The 24246-nt window shown below is 54.8% G+C and overlaps 1 protein-coding gene across 1 annotated transcript in view; it reads right to left on the reverse strand.

Annotated features, from left to right (window-relative positions):
* The window catches only part of NECTIN1 (nectin cell adhesion molecule 1), a 72671-nt gene that overhangs the window by 8800 nt on the left and 39625 nt on the right, over positions 1 to 24246 (reverse strand). Inside the window, exons 2-5 of the mRNA XM_043901063.1 lie at positions 8749 to 9099; positions 7949 to 8251; positions 7272 to 7389; positions 5545 to 5696 (exon numbers count right to left, since the gene is read on the reverse strand). Of these exons, the coding sequence (XP_043756998.1) occupies positions 5545 to 5696; positions 7272 to 7389; positions 7949 to 8251; positions 8749 to 9099 (924 nt within the window). The remainder of the gene's footprint in view (positions 1 to 5544; positions 5697 to 7271; positions 7390 to 7948; positions 8252 to 8748; positions 9100 to 24246) is intronic.

Consider the following 24246-nt stretch of genomic DNA (forward strand, 5'->3'; position numbering starts at 1 on the left):
CTGCCTAACCGGCTTCCCCGATTCCCTTTCCTCTATAGACTATTCTCAACACGGCAACCACAGAGAGGCCATTAACTCTAAGAGCTGAAGACACTCTCCATGATCTGTGCCTCTGCCTTCATCTCTTGCTTTCCTCCCAGCTCACTCCGCTCCCAGCTTCCTCAGGGCCTTTGCACTGGCAGCTCTGTACCCTGGAAGGCTCCTGCCCCAGAAGTCCTAGGCTCACTCCTTTGCCTCCTGCTCATCGAGGTCACCTCTCACAGAGACCTTCCCTAACTTATTGCAAATCACAGCCTGCCCCTAGCACTGTGAATGTCTTACCCTGCTTTTTTCTTTTTTCCATATCACCTTCAAAATGACCACATAATTTTTCAAATGTATTTTATCTGTTATTTGTTGTCAGTCCTCCTTAAGCTAAAGCATAAACTCCACGGGGACGGTGGCTTTGGCTCACCGATGTACCCTGAGGCACATAGGCTGCTTGGCACATGGTCAGAGTTCAAGAACATTTGGTGAGTGAATACTACAAAGGCAAGGTCATGTCTTAGAGGTGAGTCTCTAGCTCTCTTTCCCCTCTAGAGCCTTCATATAATTCCCCCTGCCCTAAGTCCTACTTCTTGCCTGGAGAATTCCATGGACAGAAGAGCCTGGCGGGCTACAGTCCATAGAGTCACAGAAAGTCGGACATGACTGAGGCGACTTAGCATGCATGAGTGCATATATGCAAGCATGCCCTAAGTCCTAAGCCAGCTTATTCTTCCCTGGAGATTTCTGGGACCAAAGGGAACCTTGGCTATTTTGCCAACTTGAGGGTCAGCCTGCCTAGAGGCAGAGGACTGGTTAGGATGCCCTTCCAGTCTTGCAGGCTTCGACGTGAAGATGCTGAGTGAGGGTGTGGAAGGAGTGGATGGGGGGACCTAACTCATTTGTAAGCAGAGGTGGCTGTCTGGCGTGGAATGGAGAGCCCCCCCCTTCCACCCCTCCAGCTGTCACATTCAGCCAGTAGCTCCTGTCTTCGTGCCAGGAGCAGAGCCTCAAAGGCCGCAGCTGGCGGGAGAGAAGAGTTGGGCCGTGGGGGTCTTGTGCATTTCCTGGTGGGGGCCTGCCGGCTCCCCTCACTTCCGCTAACAAAGGGGCAGCCGGGCCCCATTGCTGAAGGCTGGCAGCCTCCCCTCTGGGATCATAGGCTGGCTGGGACCCCCGGGGCAGTGGGGGATCCACATTTCCTTGGGGCTAGGGGTTTCCTGACTGAGGTGGGTGGGCTGGTATGTGGGGGCCTTGGATGGCTTGGAGGTGGAGTGAGGGTTAGGGTTTACTGTATGGTTCTAGGATTCAGAGGAGGTTTGGGGTCAAACAGAATGTCTGGGCTTCTCAACACCCGCTGCTTCTTCAGGAAGACAGGCAGGCAGGCAGGCAGGCAGGCAGGCAGAGCGCGGGCCCCAGAAGCCTGGGCCAGGGAGGCTGTGAGAACTACACCTCCCAGCACGCAGCGCTGCTGGCCCGGGGGCGGGCGTGGGGAGGCCTGAGGTCAAGCTCTGGGAAGCCCTTTTCCTGCAGCTGCAGCAGCTGCACACGGCTCAGAGCAGCGGGCAGGGCCTCATCGCGGCGGCGCTGGAGGAGAACTGAATTCTCCCAGGGGTGCGGACGCAGCTGCCCACCCCACAGGCTCCCCAGCGGGCTGCCATGTGTGGCCTGGAGCAGGGCACGAAGGCCCTCGGCCCTCTGCACACTCAGCACTCAGACAGCGCTTGCCTGCTTGCCTGTGCACGTCTACACGCTCAGAGGCACACGCCTACTCACAAGCTCACACAGCCTTCCCCTCCGGAGGGACCTCCAAGCCCCACCAGCCCTTGGTTGGAAGGACTCCCAGCCTAAGGTGCAGACCTTGTTGCCTTCACCCCCTCTTCCCACCCCGATGGTTGAGTGGGCTCTGCATTGGAAATGGAAATTGGGGACCCCCTGCACTCCAGGGGCTTCCCTGCCAGCTCCTGGGAGGGCCCTGGACACTCTTCTTAGGACACCCCTGTCCCATGGACCAGACCGATGCCGCCTCCTTTGGCCTCTTTAGTCTGGTCAAGGCCGTACCCTGGGCTCCTTCTGCCCCCAGCATTGCCCCCAGAGGGTGGAGGAAGGAGAATTCACAGCTTTGTTTTATGGCTATGGGGCCAAACCCAAGAAACTGCTCCTGGGAAATGGGCTTCCCTGAGGGCCCCGTGAAGCATACCCGCAAACTCTGCTGTCTCCTCTGCTCTCAGCTGCACGGCCACTGCCTGGCCTGTGGTTTCCCTCTAGCCTCATTGTGCACACAACCCCTAGCTGGTTCCCAAGTGCCATCCACACAGCCCTGCAGGTGCTTGGTCTCGGTCACCCTCCTCATCTCACTGCTTCTCTGCTGAGCACCCTTCAGGGGCTCCCCGTGGCCAAGAGAGAGGAGGCTCCCCGCTCCTCTGTTCCTGCCCACTTGCTCAGCCATTGTCTTTCCACATGCTCCCCCTGCCGGGGAACCCCCACTTTCCCCATCACCGCCCACCACTCATCCTTGGAGGAACAACTCAGAGACGACCTTTTCCAGGATCTGGGACTCCCCCAAGAAGTCAGGGATAAAGTGGGTCTGTCCAGGCGATGTGGTGACCCTGCACACACATGTGTCTCTGGCACATACCCTGCTGCACACCTTTCCCTGCCCTGCTCTTCATCTCTCCCTCTCCAGATGAGCCCAGGGCAGAACTATTACCAGGATGGATGGCCAGAATGAAAAATTAAATTTCCACTTATCCATCTCGTTCATGCATTCCCTCCAGACCAGAGGGGCTTGGAGCACAGGGCAAGGCTGTGTTCCCCCCAAAGACCAGTCTACAGGGATGAAGGCGGGTGGGGTTAGCGACTACACAGATATTGCCCTTGAGTATGAGAACAAACAGCTTTGAAAAGGCTCAGGCCGCCTGGTTGAGTCTTCCTGAGTGGCTGAGAGACCTTCCCTCAGGGACAGCTAGTCACACAGCTCCTGAGTCCATCAGTGATTCCGCGAGCATCACATCTCCCTGGCTCCTGCTTAACTGGGTTGTCAACAACAGAGTCCCCTTATACAAGGCCCGTCTCGCCCCCAACGTGTGAATCTTTGGTGACCACCCCCATCCTTCTCTGTACTCAGGGAGCACGAGGGGACACGCTGCGTGCCTCTTTCAGCTGGAGCCCCGTGTGACCCCGGCCTCGTCCACCTTTCCCTGAAGACCACCCGGCCTGACCATAGATCCCACAGAGGGTGTCATTGGCACAATCATGTCCTAGGAGATGGCTCACCTCCACGCTGGTTTCCCTTGCTTCCTTTCTGTTCCCAGTCTGGACCTGGGAAGTTGCCCTCTTTTCTTCCCCCTTGCTCCTGGACCTGAGGACTCCCTCTGATGAGCAGCCCTGCCTTCACGGTGGTCCTGCGTCCCCCTGGGCTTTGGGAGAAGGGAGGCCCTGACATTCCTTCCTGGCCCTGTCTCTGGGATAGGGCACACCATTTGGCTCTGAGGCCTCTGGCCAGTCCGCTCATGCTGGGGAATACGATCAAAGAGATGTCATTGCTCTGGGGTTTCTTGGCCTCTACCCTTGATTTCCCAGTCAGCAATTTCCCCAGAAAGCCTGCCTGCTTGAGGGGGATGCAGTGATGCAGTGATTGTGTCAGTGGTCCTCTGCTGGGGGAAGGTACCCCATGCAGGGCATCCACGCTGTGCGCTGGGACATGGAAAGTGGACTTGGTATGAGCACAAGAAGCCCGAGATAAATATGCTGGTCTCCATATTACAGAACAGGAAGCTGAGGCTCAACAAGGTGAAGGCCACACAGAGCCAGGAAGAGCCCATACGCAAACATAGTCAGGCCAAGTCTGTGCTATCCCTCACACGACCTGCCTCCCCGCAGGGGAGCATGTTCCCTTATGACTAGTGTTCACCCCTCTGTGCTGCATGGCCCCAGGGCCAGAGCTGATGCCCCCAGGAGGCTCTTACTGAGCTTTCCTTTGCTCAGACTTTCTCCAGGGGGTAAGAAGTGTGTGACTCTAGCCTTTCCACCCTTGCCAACTTACGGGAACCCCCAAATCCTAGATTGCCTCAGCTTTCCTCAGGCTCCACCTCTGACACCTCTTTTTTGGGGGAGGGGGTAAAGTAGAAAGGAATAGCTTTATTACTTTGCCAGGCAAGGAGGGACAGAGTGGGCTCATGCCCTTAAAAACGGTGTGTCCCTCTGGCACTTCTACAACCTTAATCAGTCCGAGGGCCAAACGCAGGGAGTTGAAGAAAAGAGCAAGTGACAAGTGACCCTCCTCCTGACCCCTGGCTAGAGAGGTGACAGAGCAGCCCCAAAGACAGGTAGGTACAGCCCCTGGACAGCTTTGGGAGGTTCTATCAGCAGCTGAGCCTTCTACATACCCCTAGATGAGGTCTCCTACTTCTGAGAAACAGGTTCAGAACCAATGAATCCTCAGAACTTGCTCAAGCTCTGCGCCTGGAGCCCAGTAACCACCACCCAACTCCCTGTATCCCTGAGCCTGGCTCAGGTCTCCCTGAGGTCACTTCCTGTCCAGCTCTGCAGCAGCATTACACTTTCACAGGTTACTTCCTGTCCTAAGAGTTTTTTTCTGTCACTTTCTCACCCTGCAGCTAGCTCAGGTACAGGTTAAAGACACCCTGGTTGCAAAGTTGTGATGGTAATTTACCCCTCTATCAGCTTGTTTTGATCCTTCCATTAATAATGATAATGACAGAGCCAAGATAATAACCACAGAACACGGGCCATTTATTGACAGACTGGTCTGTGCTAGGTGCTGGGCGTACATATGTAAATTCTGACAACAAGTCTTCCAGGCACGTCATATTATGCCCATTTTACAGATGAGGGCTTGTGTGCAGCTGTCTGACAATGAAGCCCACACTCCTTTCACGTCCCATGTGATGTCTCCCCCAGAACATCCCAGCCCTTGTGTTCTCTTTGCCCTAAGAGGTCAGGAGGCTGAATCTCCCTCCCATCTGCCCTGACAGAGAAAAATGCAGGGAAAACAGCAATCCACTCGCAGCACACACAGACCACCATGACTGTGGGCTCACTCCTGGCCTTCCCCTCTGTATCCCTGCTTGAGGTAAGCCCCACCCTCCAGCCCACGAGGATTTTCTGAACTGCAGGAACAGAACTCAGAGGAGATACGGTCCTCCCTCCAGCCCACTCTATCAAGCCAGCATCACAGGTGTGTGGTCGCAGATCCAGGAGAAGGCTCTTACCAGCCCCCACCACCCCCGGCACTGCAGTAAACAGCACTTCCTCCCTCCCTCCTGGAAACTCTGTCTCGGTCGCTCTGATTGAGGAGGGGTCACCCTGTTTCACACACAGCCTTCATAGAAGAAAGAGAAACGTAAAATGAGGCCAATGGCCACAGCTCAAAGGAGAACCAGAGAAGCAGGAACAGGAGAAGCAAACTTCCTCCGATGACCCAGCCCTAAGGTGGGGGACACTGGCAGTGGAGGAAGCAGTGGGTGGGGAGAGGCAGGGAAGAGTGCAACTTCCTACCTGTGATATTGACCTCCACCTGGCCTGAGCGGGTGCCGATGGGGTTGGTGGCCTCACAGACATAGGTTCCTGCCAGGCTGTAGTTGATGGGTCCCCTGAAGAAAAGAGTTCTGTTCTGGGCCTCCACACCCTTGGGGAGGGAGCCATTCTGCCTGCAAGGGTTGGGAGACAAGGCAGAGGGTTATGATTCTCCAGCCCCACGAAGCTACCCCTGTGTCATCCTCCTGACTCCAACACCATCAGCCCTTTGGCTGAGTTAACAGGCAGCATCTGTCTTGGAAGGAGTAAAAACAATAAAAGCAACAGTAATCTCTTGCATGTGGCAGTTTTACATTATTCGGTGTCTCACATTTGCTCATCACAGCACTGAAATGCAGATGGTACAGGTAGATACTGGCCCCACAGTATCTAAGAGATACTACGTAGGAGAAACCAGGTTCAAGGCCAAGGAAACATAGCTAGAAACACAACTGGGGATCTCACCAGATCTTTGGACTCTCAGCACAGTGCTCTTTTTACTACACTGGCTCTTGGTAGTTAGTTCTTGGTTCCCTAGGCAGTTGGTTAATAATCTAGAGTCCTAACACTGAATCTGAGGTAGGAAATGGCAACCCACTCCAGTACTTTTGCCTAGGAAATCCCATGGACAGAGGAACCTGGTGGGCTACAGTTCATGCAGTTGTGGGGAGTTGGACATGACTTAGCGACTAAACAACAATAACCTCAAATCTACTAAAGCTGGGGTCCTGGCCTAGAATTGTAACAGGCTACTTGGGTAATGAGATATGACCCGTGTTTAGGAACTGTGTTCCATTTCACCATCTCCTTTCCTTGCTGGGCATGTCACAAGTCTTTTTTATGCCGAGAGAGTTCCAGAAGTTTCCTGGACCCAGAAGACCTTTTTCCTTCCTCTTGATCCTCAGTGCCACAAAACTGTTGGACCCAGAACTGAAACTGGCAGGGAGGCCCTGCCCATTCACACCTTCAGAGCCACTCCTGGTCCCAGGAAGTGGATGGTAATAAACAGCGAGGGTGTGCCAGTGCCCTCCATTTCTTGGAAAAAGAATGCAGACACAGTCTGGGCAGCCATCCTCTCTGGCCACCCAAGTCAACCTACTTCTTGGCTTCCCCATGCCCCTCTCCTTCTGTGTGTTCCATCCAGCTGTTCTCTGGGAAGAACCCTGGCTCAGGCTGTCACAGCTGGCTGGAGGGGGAGACTAGACCCTGAGAGGTTTAAGCCCAAAAACCACGAAGCCAAGAATGGGATTGGCCTTGGGGCAAGCACTCCATGAACACAGGCATTCTGGGCTGACTGCTGCCTCTCCCTGAGAATCTGAGGGTGCTGGAGAGAAGGAAAAGGAACAAAGAGAGATCTGAGATGCTCCAGAAAGCCAACCTCCCTGGGGACACCTTGATAAAAATAAATACTGGGGGCTGGGATGGGAGTGACTCAGACTGAATCACCAAAGGAGAATGACAACGTTTTTGATTAGGGAGCAGAAAGGAGGCAGATCACGAGGGAAGCCCCCCTGGCAGAATGGTTTGTTCTGCTGACCCTAATGCAGTCAAACATGGGAGGGTGCCTGTGTGTGTGTCTGTCATGGCCTTTCTCCTCACTGAGAAACCTGAATCTAGACCTTCATTTCCTCCCTGTCCAAGGCTCCTGGAGGTGGAGTGGGTGCAGCAAGGTTCCTTGCAAGGCGACCAGCCAGCCCCGCAGCACTTACGTGGTCCAGTGGTACTCAGTGGCTGGGGGGTTGGCATCGGCTTTGCACGTGAGCTTCACATCCATCCGCTGCAGGTACCAGTTGCCATCAAACCCCTCAATGGTCACCTCGGGCTCGTCTGTGAGACAAGGGGCGATGTGTGGAAAGGGTGAGGTCGGGAGAGCAGGACTTAGGGCGTGGAGGGGGGAGCCTCAGAGGGTGATGAGCCTCAGATGGGGAAAAGACAAGGAAAAAGCCAGAAGAGGGGGAAGAGTGCCAGGGTTGGGAGGTCGCAGGCCCTCAGAGTAGGAGCAGCAGGGAACAAGGCCGGGGGGGAGATGGTGGACAAAGGGAGAAGGGGGGAAGAGAGGACAGAGTGCCCCCAGAAAGGGAGGAGGAAGCGAAAGAGGAAAAAGGAAGCACAAGCCAGCCAGCGAAGAGGCGGCGGGGGAGGGCTGGTGAGAGTGGGGCGGTGGGAGGGGACAGTACGCGCCCCGCCCCCGCCCGGAGGCCCCACCCCCAACGGAGGGAGGGCTGGTGAGAGTGGGGCGGTGGGAGGGGACAGTACGCGCCCCGCCCCCGCCCGGAGGCCCCACCCCCAACGGAGGGAGGGCTGGTGAGAGTGGGGCGGTGGGAGGGGACAGTACGCGCCCCGCCCCCGCCCGGAGGCCCCGCCCCCAACGCCCTGCCGCGCTCACACTGCACGTCGAGGGTGAGGCTTTCCCGGAAGCGGTCCATGTGGTAGTTGACTATGCAGGCCAGGGACTGCCGGTGGGCTTCCCGGCTGGGCACCAGGCGGTAGCGGCTGATGACGGTCACCGTGCCGTTGGGGTTCCGGATCTCCTGGTATTCCGCCTCGCCCTTCAGCCGCGTTTCCCAGGACACCACACTGGGAGGTTTCCCATTGGCTGACGTGCAGGTGGCCACCAGGACCTTGTCATCCTGCCCCTTCCTGGCTCGAAGCACTGTGTGGGTGCCCTCTATCCAATTGGTGGGTTTGGCTGCCGGGAACAAGAGAGCTCCATGGGTCTGGCTCTCCTGCCTCATCAAGGACACACAGGCCGGGAGGGCAGGCACCTGTCAGGCCTTGCTTCAGGTTGCCCTGGGCATCCTTGCCACTCAGCTGTGCTTCACCAAGGCCCCTCCCAGCACTTCTAACAGGGACCTCCTTGGGTCTCACCCATGGTCTTCCTGCTCTGTTCTTTGTATGAGCTTTTGTCTAGCGCAAGTCTTCCTGGAGTCTCGGCAGGCTCTCTTACCATGGTGTCTTCCTGCGCCCCACAGTGGGGCTCCAACCTGAATACTGATCCTCAGCTCTGCTCACAGCTAAGGCCAGCCCCCATCCCTAGTGAATGGGGACAGTGTGGCGAGAAGGGACTGAAAGTGCCACATCCAGAGCTTGGGAGCATGCCGACCCAAGGAGAACCTCTGCATCCACTGAAGATGGCCCAGCCCCCAGGCTGTGCCCAAGCAGAGAGGCGCGGTTAGGTCAGCTTACCCATCACAGTGAGATTGAGCTGGCTCTCTCGGTTGCCCGCAGGGAAGGTGGCAAACTCGCAGATGTAGACGCCCTCGTCCTTCAGCTCCAGGCGGGAGAGGCGGATGGTACCGTCTGTGAAGGAGGGCCGCAGGAACTCCACACGCTCGCGGTAGGGGGCCAGCACCGAGACGCCCATGGCTGGGTTGTAGATGGCCACGTTCTGCTTGGAGCCATTGGTGGCCTTCTGCCATGTGACCTGGGTGATCTTCACGCCCGGCAGCGGGTTGGCGAAGCTGCAGTGAAGCACCACGTCCGTGCCGATGAAACCATACATGGAGTCGTTCACCTGGACCATCTGTGTGTGGGCTCCTGATAGAGAGAGAGGGCGGAGGGTGGTCAGGATCAGCCAGAGCCCCCACCCCGATTCCCTGTGTGCTGGTCTTTTATTTTCCAGCAGTCATATTTAAAAAATTCTGACAATAAAAATCATAATTGCCTGTTTTTAGAAACACTGTGGGGGATATTGAAAAATACTGAGAAGAAAATGACAACCCATGATTCCACCACACAGACGTTATCATTGATCACCTGATGGGAAGTAACCTTTTGTTCGGGCTTTTCAGGTGGCACTAGTGGTAAAAGAACCCACCTGTCAATGCAGGAGACAGAAGAGATTCGGGCTAGATCCTGGGTCGGGAAGATCCCCTGGAGAAGAGCATGGCAACCCACTCCAGTATGCTTGCCTGGAGAATCCCATAGACAGAGAAGCCTGGCAGGCTATAGTCCATAGTGTTGCAGAGTCAGATATGACTAAAGTGACGTAGCATGCACGCACAACCTCTTTTACATTCTTCTCCGTATATCTTGGTAACCATGTGTTTTTTTTTAAAACGAAATCAGAGTCATAGTGTACACACTAGTCCTTAAGCTGTACTTTCACCTAGTGATATTATTATCGATGCTGCTCTGTGGCAGTAAATATCCCTCTGCACCCTTATTTTTGATGAGGGTTGAATGTGCTGCTTTTTTGGGCAGAGGCCCAGCTGAGGAGCCACCAGCTTCTTCACCTTTCTGGGTCTCGGCTCCCTCGTCTGATAAATGGGGTGGATAATCCAGTCCTCTCTAGCTCACAGGTTGCTAAGAGAACCAAATGGTATGATGGATGAGGACGTGTCAGGAGGCAGGAAGCGCTAGGGGATTCCCGGGGGCCCCATCAGTAAGGCCACACCCACTGTCTTCTCCCCGCAAAGGGCTGAGTGCCTGGGCCCTGGAGTGCACTGGCTCAGCCCCCCTACCCAACCAGGCTGAGAGATGCAGGCACTGCATGAGGCTCAGCCTCTCTGGCTCACGTTCGCCTTCACAGTCACGTCTGGCTGTCATAACTTGGCATTTGACGTCCTCATCATCTGGACCCTGCCTTTCTGTCCACATCACTCTGTACACGAGGCCTTCCGACCAAATCCGACTGGACCGTTCCGCGGAATAGGCCACATTTCTGTGTCTCCTTCCTCCCTCCTCCCGTTTTTGTGCCACTTTTTGAGTCTGTTATCAGAACTGGAGTCACGTCAATGAGTCCCAGCCTCCAAGGAGCACAGAGCTGTAGAAGCTACACATCTAATTTTGGGGGGAGGGGGGCCACACAGTGAGACTTGTGAGATCAGACTGGGGCCCTTGGCAGTGAGAACACAGAGTCCTAACCACTGGGCCCCCAGGGAATGCCTGATGCTACACATCTAGACTCCTGTTCCTGCGGTTCCCTAGAAGGCCTAGGCCCTTTTCCACCTATGGCTGTCCGACTCAGGCCACCTCCTTTGGGAAGCTTCCCCGATCCTCTCACCCTATTGTGGCTCTTTTCTGCCTGGGAATGTGGTTGTTCACACCTCTGGCTTCTCCTCTGCCAGATGATGAGCTCCTCAGAGCAGCCTCTGAGTCTTTTCCATCCCTGTATCCCCGGTGCCGGGCCCAGCCTCCGGTCATAGTAGGTGCTCAGTCAACATTTGTGGCCGGACAGATGGCAGTGGAAGATGGAGACGAGAGACTTGCAGGCAGGACAGAGTGATCAGTGGCATGGAGTGATCGGTGGCATCAAGTGAATGAATGAACACCCTCTAGTCTCCCTGCCGATTTTGCTTTATTCCCTCTCGAATGGCTTTTGTCTGAGTTTTTCCCTAACTCTGAACTTGGCTCAGCCCCCTGATCTACCTGGGCCCGCCATGCCCTCCAGTGGGCTCACTCCTGAGTTCTGTCATCAGCCATCCTTGCTTTCTTATTTCACTCACTTTATTGAGCACCATCAGTTAAGATCAACATCAGGCCCTGGACTGACCCCGAGGCAGGGGATGGCTTAAATGGGCCCCCAAGGGAGTCTGCTTTCCAGAGTGGGAACTCGGGGCTACACTTGCCTCTGCATGATGGAGGCGGGAGCAGAGCGTATTCCTCTGAAGGCTCCTAAGACTATGGTCAGTGAAGTATGCTGCCCTTCACACCTCCCCTAAGAAGGTACCAGCCAGGTCTCTCTAGGTCAGAATGGCATCCCCAAGTTTGGCACACAGCTGGCACTCAGGACATGCCTGCTGAATAAACGTATCTTTGGCCCTCGAAGCCAGGCCCTTGCCACATTCTGAAAGCTTCCCTATGCTCACCTCCTCTGCATCCAGTCACATCCACACAGCCCTTCAAGGTCCACCTGGGGTACCGCCACCCCATCCCTCCAGCCATCCCCTTGGCCGGTCTCTGGGCTTCTGACTTGTCCCCGACAGAGAACACTGTGGGTGGTGGGGGAATCATGGAGGTGGCACTGAGCAGCAGGTCAGGGGTGCTGGCTTCTAGCCCGGCTCCATCTAGAGCTCGCCTTGGCACCTCGGCAGGTCACTTCCCCTTTCTGAGCCCTATTCTCCTCCCCTGGGAGGGAGCAGACTGGACTTCAGCATTTCCTTGGTCCTTTCTGGCCTCCACTGTCTGATTTCTCTGAACCACAGCCCAGCCCAGTGGTGCCCCACCCCAGACACCGTCCCACAGTGAAGTCAGTGGGCCAGTCAGCCCAGTTCTCCTGCTGACTGGCCAGTTGGCGAGGACCTAAGCCCTAGGCCCTCCCAGCAGAGTAAGTGGGTGCTCCCTCCCCCACCCCCAAGCCTCCACTCCTCAAGTCTGCTGGAGGCTGCCCAGCAGCTGAGATAATGTGGGTATAATTGGGGAACTTTCACCACACAAAGCCGGGAACAGGAAAAGCCAGTTGGGAGGGCTCGGGCCACTGGGGGGTTGGGGGGGGCGGGGTGGGGATGGCAGTGGTAGGACGGATCCACCTTGGGATTGGTGCCAGGGCACGGTGGTGGGACCTACAGTAGGACACAGCCCACCAAGCCTGCAGCGACCCCATCTCCTTTCACCTACTGGGGTGTGGGGACAGGTGGTGTTCAGTGCCTGGAGCACAGATTGACATTCATTTTTCACATCTTCAGCAGTGACCTCACCCTGCAGAGTGCCAGCAGGGGGGAAGGCGGACAGCGGCCGGGGCGTGGGGCGGGGAGGCCGCTGCAAGGGGTTCCGGTGCCCCGGGGGTGCTGCGTCTCACCCATTATCGCCTCACTAGGCTGGGGTGGCCCTGCCCGCCTTGCATGTGTTTTGGGATGAGGCTGCTGCCTCCCGTCCCGTGTGACTCCCCCAGAAGCAACCCCAAGGCGGGCGGGGCAATGAGGAAGGTGCCTGAGTGCCCCCTCACTGGGCACTAAGTGGGTGGCCTGGGCCCCTGCTCCTCTGCCCCGTGATGGGCAGACAGGCAGGTGGGAGGACTTCCAAGGAGCAGGCAGGGGCATCCCGACCTGGGCCTCTCTGCCCACAGCCCACTGTTAGCTTTGTCCGCTATTTGCACCTTAAACATCTTTGCCACATTTTTGCTGTGTAACTAATTGTCCTTAAGGCAATTTTGCCGAAAAAGATAAAATAATAAAAAAGAAGAGGGACATTAAAAAGGATGTAGTGAAACAGGAGAAACAAAATTGTTGTTGTTTAGTTGCTAAGTTGTGTCTGACTCTTTTGCGCCCTCATGGACAGGCTCTTCTGTCCATGGGATTTCCTAGGCAAGAATACTAGAGTGGGTTGCCATTTCCTTCTCCAGGGATTGAACCCACGTCTCCTGCATTGGCAGGTGGGTTCTTTACCACTGAGCCACCGGAGAAGGTGTGTGTGAATGCATGGCAATACTGTGCAGAGAACTGACTTTGTTTTGTGGGTTGTCCTTGTCTAAGCAGTAAGCACTTGCCTACCAAGTCTTTCATTCACAGTATTTTATACTTGTTTTTTCTTTGCTTGTTGATTCGTCTCCTCAGCTGGCATTGAGCTTTTTCGTTTTTCACTGAAGTTTCTTCCTTTATTGAGAGAGGTATCAGTTTCCAAACATTAGGGTGCGTGTTTGTAATTGACCCTTGAGTTGCACTGGGAAAGCCTCCACACTGTAGTGTTTTCTTAGCGCATTGCCTCATGTCTGTTGATAGACTCAAAAAAGTTTTATGGGAAATGCGGGCTCAACTCTGTACCTTGGAGGACCTTGGCCTCTTTCTCCTCCAATGTAGTGTGTTTAAAAATATAAAACCAACTCTTAGGGCAAACTGTCATCTTCTGTCAGCTTAATAAAGCCATCAGTAATATCACTAACTAGAAGAAAAGCACCTCAACCAGATGAAACCAAACTGTCAACCAGTTATTTCATCTTTCATGGCAAAATTGCCTCATAGCCAATTCATCATGTGGCCAAGTGTTTGCAGTAAAAATGCTTTCGGTGAAAGTACCTAGAACTGCTGTTGTTAGCAGGGTTGGGTAGGGCATAAGGGAACCCTCGGAGTTTGGGGTTTGGGGTCACTGAGAACAAGGATCCCAGAGGTGAAATTGGGAGGGGGTGGGAAGACTGATAAGGGTTGAAGACCCTCTCTTACCTTCCCCCCACTCCAGGCTCAGGGACTTAGAACCCAATCTCCCCCCACCTCCCATCTGTGGGATCCAGATGGGATAGAATGTTCCTTGTTCTTTAGATTGGGTGGATTGGGAGGTTTTTCAGAGAGGGGGGCACACCCCACCCCAGCAACTCTGGTAGCTGCAGGCACCACCAAAAAGGAGGAGAAAGGGCTAGATGGGGGTGCGGCCCAGGAACAGGGCCCTTCTCTGTGCAGAAGAGGTGGGTCGGAAGCCTTCTCTGGGTTTCATCACCATCACAATCATCATCATCACCATCATTTCTCATTTATGAAGAAGGAGGCCTCCCTTCCTGGAACTTCACTCAACAAATGCTTATTGGGCACCTACCAGTACTAGGCATGGTGGGGGTGCTCCTAGTTCCCCTCTTCCAGGAAGCCCTTCTGGACACTCATCACCTCTTACTCAGCTGACACCTCTATTCTATTGCCCAACTGCATATTACTTGAGTCTGCACCCTTTTTTGTTTCCTGACATGTGTGTTTAGCATGATTTCTATTGTATCCCCACTGTCTCTAAACAGACCACAGTCCCCTTGTGGGAGAGGGAAGGAGCCAGGTTTGGCTTTGGGTTGAGCTGATCATGTCATGGCCGAGTACGCTACAGACTCTCTCTGGTTCCCTTAACAACTAGGGCTGTTCCATCAGCTATCTGGTGGGCAGAAGGCACTATCTCTTCTTCCCCACAGGCTCCCTCTTTTCTTCTATGAACTTTTTATTTTGTGTTGGGATGCAGCCGATTAACAATGTTGTGATAGTTTCTTAACAGTGAAGGGATTCAGCCATACATATACATGTATCCATTCTTCCCCTGATTCCCCTCCCATCCAGGCTGCCACCTAACATTGAACAATGTTCCCTGTGCTATACAGTAGGTCCTTGTTGGTTATCTGTTTTAAAGATAGTAGTGTGTACATGAGAAGCAGAGGGTGCCCCAGATATGGGAATCAGGACCACCAAAAAGGTACCATGGTGGAGCTCAAAGGACCAGGCAACACATCATTTTACAAAGGAGATGAAGGTCCAGAGTGGTTGGGTCACTTGCTCGGGGATACAGAACCGTAGCATCCAGCCCAGTGCTCTTGCCACCCTGCCATAAAAATATACCCAGGTTCTCCAGCTAACTCCCCAGGATCTCATTCTGGGTGGTGTCCCTCCTGGAATGTAACCTCAGTGTCTCCATTGACACAGAAACACCAGTTACAGTCCTGCAATCACCGGGCCTGCGGGCTAGCCTACACTGGGCTTGGTGGGCAGGTAGGTCAAGGGACTGGGGGCAGGGATGGAGTCCATTGATTGGGTGTCAGGTGCTCGGTCAGGAACAGGGACTTTTAGGAACCCAGGTTGGGGGCACCTGCAGGGGGCTGCTATGTGCAGAGCAGGAAAAAGCCAGGGAGGTGGGGAGTGAGGGGGGAGAGTGCCCGTGTCCTTGGCAGAGGGGTTCTTGCATCCAGGGGATATCAAAGAATGAGTCCGTTGCTTTTCCTGACCTTGAGCACTGCTTTTTTGTCCCTGGTCATCCTATGAGCTCTAGGGTCTGGGATCCAGGTCTGCACCCGTGCCTCAGTTTCCCCACCGGGGCTGAGGTTGGGCAGTTTGGGCCTCCTTCACGGCTTCTCAGAAGTGCTGAGCCAAGAAGGCAGGCGTCGGGCCGGCCTCCGAGACGTCATGGACCTGCAAAAGCCCCAGCTCAGCAACAAAACACAAAGGCTCCTCAGTTGTGGCCGACAAACCTGCTCCCCAAGGCCCTGCCCTGCCTGCCATTGAGCTAATCCAAGGCTGGGGCCACAGGTTCCCACGCAGTTGGGTGTGTCTCAGTGTGTGTGTGTGTGTGTGCCGGGGGGGGCGGGGGCGCTCTTCTCCCCACACCACCTGGATCAGTTTCTCCTCCTAACCTTTGAAACCTCAGACCCCTCTTCTCCCTAGCTGAGCAGGTGGGACTGGGCCTATGTGGTGGGTGAAGGCCGGGGATGGGGCATTCAGAGAATTCGGACATGGGCTACGTCTTCTTCTGTGCCCCACTCCTTTCTGGAGACTCTGCCCTGGTGCCCTCAGTCAGGTGGGCAGAAGTGGCAGGCCTGGGTGGGAGACTCTGGGCTTCCCAACAAGGCCTCTCTGAAACTGGCATCCTTTTGGATCCATCTCTAGGGCTTTCCAGGGATGCTCCCTTGCTTCCTGCCCTGGAACTGACAGAAAGGAACAGGACATCCGGGGAGAAACCAGCTAAGTGGTAAGTGGGGATGACTCACTCACTGTGGCCGCCAGATGAAACCTTGCTGAGTCAGCACAGTGACCTAAAGGTTATAGGTCCCCTCCTCCCAGCCCTGCTACATTCTCCAAATGTCAGCTGCCAGGGCTGGCTGGCTGGCTCTTCTCTTTCTGGTGTCACGACCTAGCCTCCTGGGGGACAGGCTGGTGAGGCAGAGGAGAGATGTGAAAGCAAGCCCCATTCTGGGGTCATCTTCTTTGGGAAAGTCTTGCCAATCAGTGTCACCTGGACCCAGTCGTTTCTGTCAGCAGGAACCCGCATGAGCAAGGCTCTCACTGAAGTCCTTTGAACTTGTCCTATCTTGTATCTACGCCCCGGGCATGTTTCCCTGTTGGTTCGGGAACTTTCCAAGAGCCCAGGCTACACTCCCAGCCTCCAGCCTCCCTGCTACGTCCAGGATGGGGTCCAGGGTGACGAGGGCAGAGGGCTTGGCAAGGAAAACGGAGAAGCAGAAGCTGGCCCAGCTCTTGTACCTGCAACCCCTAGCACCCCTCACCTGGTCCGGGGGCGTGAGGGCCCGAGTCTGCCCCGCGGCGCCCCTGTTAGCTCAGCATGAAGGCGTCCCTTGCCTCCTGCAGCACACGGCCTTTGCCTGGTGGGCTTCTCTCTGGGAGCAGTGCCTCCTGGGGTGGCCCCAGGCTGTCCTGGGTCCTTGAGTTCCCTCCACATCCACCTTGCCAGCAGAGGTGATAACTTCCCATGATCCCACAGTCGGCGGCTAATTGCTGCTGTCCAAATCCAGGCGCCTCCGCCCTCATTTGGGGTCACAGAAACTGCCGATGTTTTCCTCTTGGTTGATGCACCCCCACCCCCAACTCCCCACACGGGGCTGTCTAATGATGGGCTGTGGATGGCGCCCGGCGCCTTGGGCGGATCAGCACAGTGCGTGGGAGAGGAGGGGGCGCGGCAGCCTGGGAAAAGCCCAGAAGGAGCCGGAGTGGGAGCCCAGGATCTTCCAGGCAGGCCTGGCCAGCCCTGCGCTCTGGCAGTCTGAAAGCCCCGGGGGATTGGTGGTGGGGGCTGCTCCGGCAAGTCCCATCTCTCCCTGAAAGCCAGCAGGACGGGTTGGGGGACGGGGATGAGCCTGGGAGTGAGCCTTTGCCTTCTCCCACTGAGGAGCAAGTGGCCAGGGACGCCTGGACGGCTCTCCTACAGGCTGATTCATGCTGGCTGCCCATCCCCAAAGCCCAGGGCAGGCTGGTCCCGGGTGGCTGCTGACTCCCCTCAGCATCCCGGGAACAGGAGCCTCTCTTGGTTCTGCTCCCTCCCTCCATCGCCAGCCTCCAGGGTCCACCTCTCGGTCCTGTCTCTTCTGCTCATCGTGTACCTGCCACCTCTTCTCTGACCAGGTGGTGGGAAGAGAGGGCTCCTACTGGAGATTGGGAGAGGCGGGCTCTGGCCCCCATTACTTGGCCCTTTTTTTCTGTATGGCCTTAGGTAGGGCAGTTAGCTTTTCTGACTTTAGTTTCCTTTTCTGTAAAATAAGAGTTGGACCCCCTGACCCTGGATGACTCGACTTTGGATGTCACCTGTCCAGCTCTCTCTCTGCCCCAGCTCTGCACTTGGCCTTGGATCAGCCTCTGGAACTTCTCTACCAGGCAGTTGCTCTACCTCTGTATACTGCCCAGCTCCTCCAGGAAGACCTCCCGGATTAAGCGGCAAGCCAGGAACATCCAGGCTGCGCAACAGCAGAGCTGGGTGCACAGGTCTCTTCCAGGGACACGTAATCACCAAGCACAGCCGATACTGGCTCCTAAATGCCTTTGATTTCATCTTTGTTCTCCATCCCCTCTGGCCCCAATCTAGACTTCTAAGTCTCCTCCCCCCAGCTCAGCCCCTTCCCTGCCCCTCCACCTCCAGCAGAGTCTCACTTCCTTATTTTCTCAACATTCCTGGGCTGGGAAATCCCAGTTAAGTAAACCCCAACCCCTTTCCTTTGAACCTAGCACCTGCTATCTCATCCCAGGTGCCTTGACCCCTTCTCCCCAGGCCTTGCCCCTGGGGCAGGCCACAGTCATCTCTCACTGCTGCCTACTGTACTACTGTGACAAAGATACATACCTGCCTCCAGGCTTGCCCCTTTAAAACATAAAATCATGATTTAAAATCCTTCCATGGCTTCCTGCAGTCCTGAGGATCAAGTCCAAAGTCCTTTTGGGCTTTGGATCTCATCCTGGGCATTCCAGTTTCCAGCAGCCTCCTCCTGCTCTTTCTCTCCCACCACACAGGGCAAGACCACCAGTTCCCTGCCATGTTCTTCCCTCTGTTAAACACTTGCCCTAGGGACTTCCCTGGTGGTCCAGTGGCTAAGACTCCCCGCTCCCAAGGCAGGGGGCCCGGGGTTTGATCCCTGGCCAGGGAACTAGATCCCACATGCCTCAACTAAGAGTTTCCAAAGTGAAAGTGGAAGTCACTCAGTCGTGTCTGACTCTTTGTAACCCCATGGACTACAGTCCGTGGAATTCTCCAGGCCAGAATACTGGAGTGGGTAGCCTTTCCTCTTCTCCAGGAGATCTTTCCAACCCAGGGATCGAACCCAGGTCTCCTGCATTGCGGACAGATTCTTTACCAGCTGAGCCACAAGGGAAGCCCAAGAATTCGGAGTGGGTAGTCTATCCCTTCTCCAGTGAATCTTCCTGGAGGTGAGCTGGGGTCTCTAGCATTGCAAAAGGATTCTTTACCAACTGAGCTATCAGGGAAACCCAAGAGTTTTTATGCCACAACTAAAGATAATGTAATGTGCAACTAAGACCTGATGCAGTCAAATAAATAAAAAACAAACAAAACACACGCCCTTCTACCTGCCCACACCTCTTCATCCTTCCTGAAAGCCCTTAGCCATGACTTCTGGGGAAGCTTTCTCCCCTGGATCCCGTGAGTGAGGTGTTCCTGCACCCTGAGGGCCCTAGGATCTCAGCTTTCACCGGTCATGGCATTTCCCCTACTGAGTGGAAAGACCAGGACTTCAGCCCTGTGCCTGGGGTCTAGAAAGCATAAGGGGCCTCAAGGGGTTGCTGGAGAAGACTGTGAGCCAGATGGGGTCCTGGGCCAGGCTTCGCAGTTTCTCAGGTCTGACTGCGGCTTCCTGCAAATTCTACTCTGGTTGAGGGGCGGGGCCTGTATGGGAGGACACAGTTTGGTGTGGCCAGTTAGGGCCAGAGGACAGAGGCAGAAGGTGAGGCCTCCCATCTGCCCGGAAAGAAAGCAGGCGAGGGTGTGAATCTCCTCCTTCTAGAGGCAACCAGGAAGCCACACCCTAAAGGGTGCAGGTCTGCCTGACCTCTCATAGGTCTCCCAGCCCCACGTCCTCTGCTTGCTCCCTGCTTGCCACTTCCAGATTCTTCCCTCTGTCCTCTGCCCCAGTTCCTAGCACCCAGCCCCACTTCCTTCCTCACTCCAGACCATAAGGTGAAAAATATTCTTCTCACCCCAGTGAGCTGTGGCCCTGAGGCCCCGAGGCCCTGCTCCCCAGGTCTCAGCCCTGCTAAGCCGGCACGCTCCCCAGCTTCACACCACCTCCTCCACAGTCTGGATTTGTCCCCACCTGGCCAGGCTTTTTCAGGCTCCAAGGACCTGGAACCACCTGGCTCTCAGGCTGGCATTCGGACAGGTCCCTTCTCTACGGCTGACACCAGCTCTCTCCACCCCAGTTGCTGCAGACGACATGTCTCCCAGCAGACACGTGGCAGCCTGGATTCCCCTCAGCAAGTGTGTGTTTTTGACACATCTTGGGAAGTGTAGGCAGCAGTCTCCTTGGAAGGCTAGTGTGGGGGTGGGAGAAGCTGGGGGCCGCAAGAAAACACAGGGAGAATCCCCAGACGTCCCAAGGAGAACCTTCTAAAAGCTCAGGGGTGACAGATGCATTGGGTCAGCCCTTGAGCTCTGTGCCAATGGTCACCACCTGTATAGAAGTAGAGGTCTCTTGGTCTGCCTCTTACTGGGAGGGGCCTGTCAGACCACCCCAGGGCCCAGCTCTGCTTAGCTCTGCAGAAGCCCCATCCAGCTCCAGGCAGCTGCCTGCTCCAATGGCTGGGGGCTGGGCCTGTGCGGGGAGGGAAGGTAGTCAGGTGGGTTTATAGTGCCAGCTTCAGGGAAGGTTCATTCTAAAAGGTCAGGGTTGGGGAGACTGATAGGGGAGGGGTTAAGAGGATATGGGGGTGGAGTATATAAGTAGTTCACCTAGAGCCAGACATTCTGGAATGTGAAGTCAAGTGGGCCTTAGAAAGCATCACTATGAAAAAAGCTAGTGGATGTGATGGAATTCCAGTTGAGCTATTTCAAATTCTGAGAGATGATGCTGTGAAAGTGCTGCACTCAATATGCCAGCAAATTTGGAAAACTCAGCAGTGGCCACAGGACTGGAAAAGGTCTGTTTTCATTCCAATCCCTAAGAAAGGCAATCCCAAAGAATGCTCAAACTACCACACAATTGCACTCATCTCACACGCTAGTAAAGTAATGCTCAAAATTCTCCAAGCCAGGCTTCAGCAATACATGAACCGAGAACTTCCAGATGTTCAAGCTGGTTTTAGAAAAGGCAGAGGAACCAGAGATCAAATTGCCAATATCTGCTGGATCATCGAAAAAGCAAGAGAGTTCCAGAAAAACATCTATTTCTGCTTTATTGACTACGCCAAAGCCTTCGACTGTGTGGATCACAATAAACTGTGGAAAATTCTGAGGGAGATGGGAATACCAGACCACCTGACATGCCTCTTGAGAAACCTGTATGCAGGTCAGGAAGCAACAGTTAGAACTGGACATGGAACAACAGATTGGTTCCAAATAGGAAAAGGAGTACGTCAAGGCTGTATATTGTCACCCTGCTTATTTAACTTATATGCAGAGTACATCATGAGAAACGCTGGGCTGGAGGAAGCACAAACTGGAATCAGGATTGCTGGGAGAAATATCAATAACCTCAGATATGCAGATGACACCACCCTTATGGCAGAAAGTGAAGAGGAACTAAAAAGCCTCTTGATGAAAGTGAAAGAGGAGAGTGAAAAAGTTGGCTTAAAGCTTAACATTCAGAAAACTAAGATCATGACATCTGGTCCCATCACCTCATGGGAAATGGATGGGGAGACAGTGGAAACAGTGTCAGACTTTATTTTTTGGGCTCCAAAATCACTGCAGATGGTGACTGCAGCCATGACATTAAAAGACCCTTACTCCTTGGAAGGAAAGTTATGACCAACCTAGATAGCATATTAAAAAGCAGAGACATTACTTTGCAAACAAAGATCCATCTGGTCAAGGCTATGGTTTTTCCAGTGGTCATGTATGGATGTGAGAGTTGGACTGTGAAGAAAGCTGAGGGCCGAAAAATTGATGCTTTTGAAATGTGGTGTTGGAGAAGACTCTTGAGAGTCCCTTGGACTGCAAGGAGATCCAACCAGTCCATGCTAAAGATCAGTCCTGGGTGTTCATTGGAAGGACTGATGCTGAAGCTGAAACTCCAATACTTTGGCCACCTCATGGGAAGAGTTGACTCATTGGAAAAGACCCTGATGTTGGTAGGGATTGGGGGCAGGAGGGGAAGGGGACGACAGAGGATGAGATGGCTGGATGGCATCGCCGACTCGATGAACTTGAGTTTGAGTAAACTCTGGGAGTTGGTGATGGACAGGGAGGCCCTGCGTGCTGAGATTCATGGGGTCGCAAAGAGTCGGACACGACTGAGCGGCTGAACTGAACAGACTGATATAAGTAGTTCATTCATCCATGAGCACTGACTTTGGACTCAGATAGACCCAGGCTTCTATCTGCTCCTATTTGCTGGGTGACTGAGCAAGTTGCATCAACATCTCTGTGCTTCAGTTTTCTCTCGCATAAACTCAGGACTTCTCTGGGGTTCCAGTGGTTAAGAATCTGCCTTCCATTGCAGTGGCTGTAGGTTCGATTCCTGGTTGAGGAACTAAGATCCCACACATTGCAGGGCAACTAAGAAGACCCAGTGCAGCAAAAAAATTAAATAAACCATAAATAAATAAAATAAAAATTTAAAAAAGGGGGGAAGCATATAGGACTGTCTCATGGGATGTATTTGAAAATTAAATAGTTCACATCAGCCCTTAGCACAGTGCGTGGCATAGTTATACTACATGAATGGTTGTACTATTGTTAGTATTGTGGTCTCGGGGAAAGAGCGCGGAGGAGTCGGGGAGGCTGGTTTGCATCCCAGCCCTACCAGCCCACCCCGTGATCCTGAGTGAGTCCCTGTCGTGGTAAGACCACTCCCCTTGGCACTGCTGACACTCAGGGGCTGATAATCCCTGGTGGTGTGGGCTGTCCTGTGCACCGTGAGGGCATTTAGCAGCGTCACTAGCCTCTATCTGCTCCATGCAGTAGCAGCCGCCCTCAGGTGTGACACATTGCCAAGTGTTCCCTGGGGGGCAAACCTGCCTCCAGTTAGGACCACTCGCCGAGGGGAAGGGGCATGGAGCTCAGGCAGGGGTGCTGGAGTGTGGGGTGGATGTTCAGGGCAGAGCTACCTGGGCGAGGAGGTGGGGTGGGCACAGGGCTGGGGGCACTCTGGAGGGGATGTGTCCGCATCTGTCCGGGGCAGAGGACTTCAGGCTCCAGTCTGGAGAGGAGGTATATGTTTGGGGGGCAGGGCATAGGTGGAGAGAACCAGAGGCCCAGGGAGTTTGGATCCGACTGCTGTTTGCTGTCAGAACACAGGTGACGGAGGGGCACGCAGTCCTAAGAGGACAGGAAAGCATGGGGAAGGGAGAGCCGGGGAAAGAGATGCAGACAGGGGGACACGTGCTGCAGAGAGGCCACGAAGACGAGAGGGCTGTGTTTCTAAGAGAAGGAACGTGGTCGGCAGCATCCTCCTTCGGCTGGTAAACTGCTATCATTTCGGAAGGATTTTCACCTCATTTGGTTCCTGCTTAAGTGAAATCCACAACATGTGTTCTCTGCATTAGTGGAGTGTTTGTGCTTAATTAGTGGCAAATTCTTTCATATTAAAGTCATTACGTTTTGCTGTTTGCTCTTCTCACCCCAGGCCTGGCTCGCCTCTGTCTTTCCTTTTAACGCAGGCGGCCTGAGGGCTGCCATGCAGGTTGTTCAGCCTCGAGGCCTCAGGAGATGAGCTCGTGTACACACTTATGTACACACACACACACACACACACACACACGCACACACACTCTCACCACCCCTCCCTGTGGCATTTAGACCCTCCAGCACCAGCCCTTGTGCCCGTCCCACCCTGGGCTGGCATTTGTGGCTCCCAGCATCTCTGTCCACACCCCAGGCTCCTCCACGTGGGCGGGCAGCTCTGAGTCCTACCCCACTCCCCAGCTCCCGCCCCTGGGGGCTCCTCCTAGGAAAGGCTTTAGGGTCAGAATTCTTCCTGCCGGGAGGGACTCTAGGGCTGGTGTGAGAGGGTTCACCCGTCCAGGCTGCAGGGTGGGGCCTGGGGCACTGCTGGTCACAGGACAGTGAGGAGGCGGTGGCCCTGCGACTCAGGAGGCCATGTCCACTTAGGCCAGGGCCACACGCCCAACAAGGGGGCAGGATTGCGCTGGCCTCACCCTGCCCGTGCAGCGGTGAGGGTCCTGGGAAGGATGCTGGGGTGGGGGCGGGGGAAGATGGGCTCTTGACCCTGCTCTGCAGGAAGTCCTGGATCTCAACTGTCTCTAGCGCTGAAATGCAGCAGCCTCTAGGAAGACGCTTTGTAGCCAAGACACAGTGGTGACCCTGGACTCTTGGACAAGGCGTGAGGGTCAGAAATTAGGGCCCAGGGCAACCTCTTCCCCTCCACCTGCTTCTGATGAGCCTTAAGAAGGAAAAGGGGCCTGAGAAGGGAAGGGTGGCTGCTGCAGCCACCACCAAACCTGCTATTTCATCTATGGGTAGGAAGTACTGGTCCAGACCAAATGAATGATCCTGTGGCCGCATTGCAGCCCGAGGTTTAGCTCAGACATAACATTCCCAGGCAGGGCAGGAGGGGCCGGGTCTCTGCTGGGCCCCCTCACTTCACACATGGTACAAGGACTGAGCTGGGCTCCTGGGACACTTTCTGCAGACCATGGGGGCAGGGGATGGGAATAGGGTGTTCAGATGGGGCCTCCTCTAAACCTGGACTCGGGTTCAGGGAAAGAGTCTTGGGTGCAGCAGGAGGGCCCCTCCCTGGATAATCACTCCTGGATGTCTGGTTGCCTCAACCTGGCCCCAGACTCCAGCAGATCAGCCTCTCTCTTCACACGTCTTGGTTCAGGACTGTCTTCACCCCTCCAAGAGACTTTCCTCTCAGCCTATAAGATCTGC

Source organism: Cervus elaphus, chromosome 1, assembly GCF_910594005.1.
Source record: "Cervus elaphus chromosome 1, mCerEla1.1, whole genome shotgun sequence".
NCBI classification, from domain to species: Eukaryota; Metazoa; Chordata; class Mammalia; order Artiodactyla; family Cervidae; genus Cervus; species Cervus elaphus.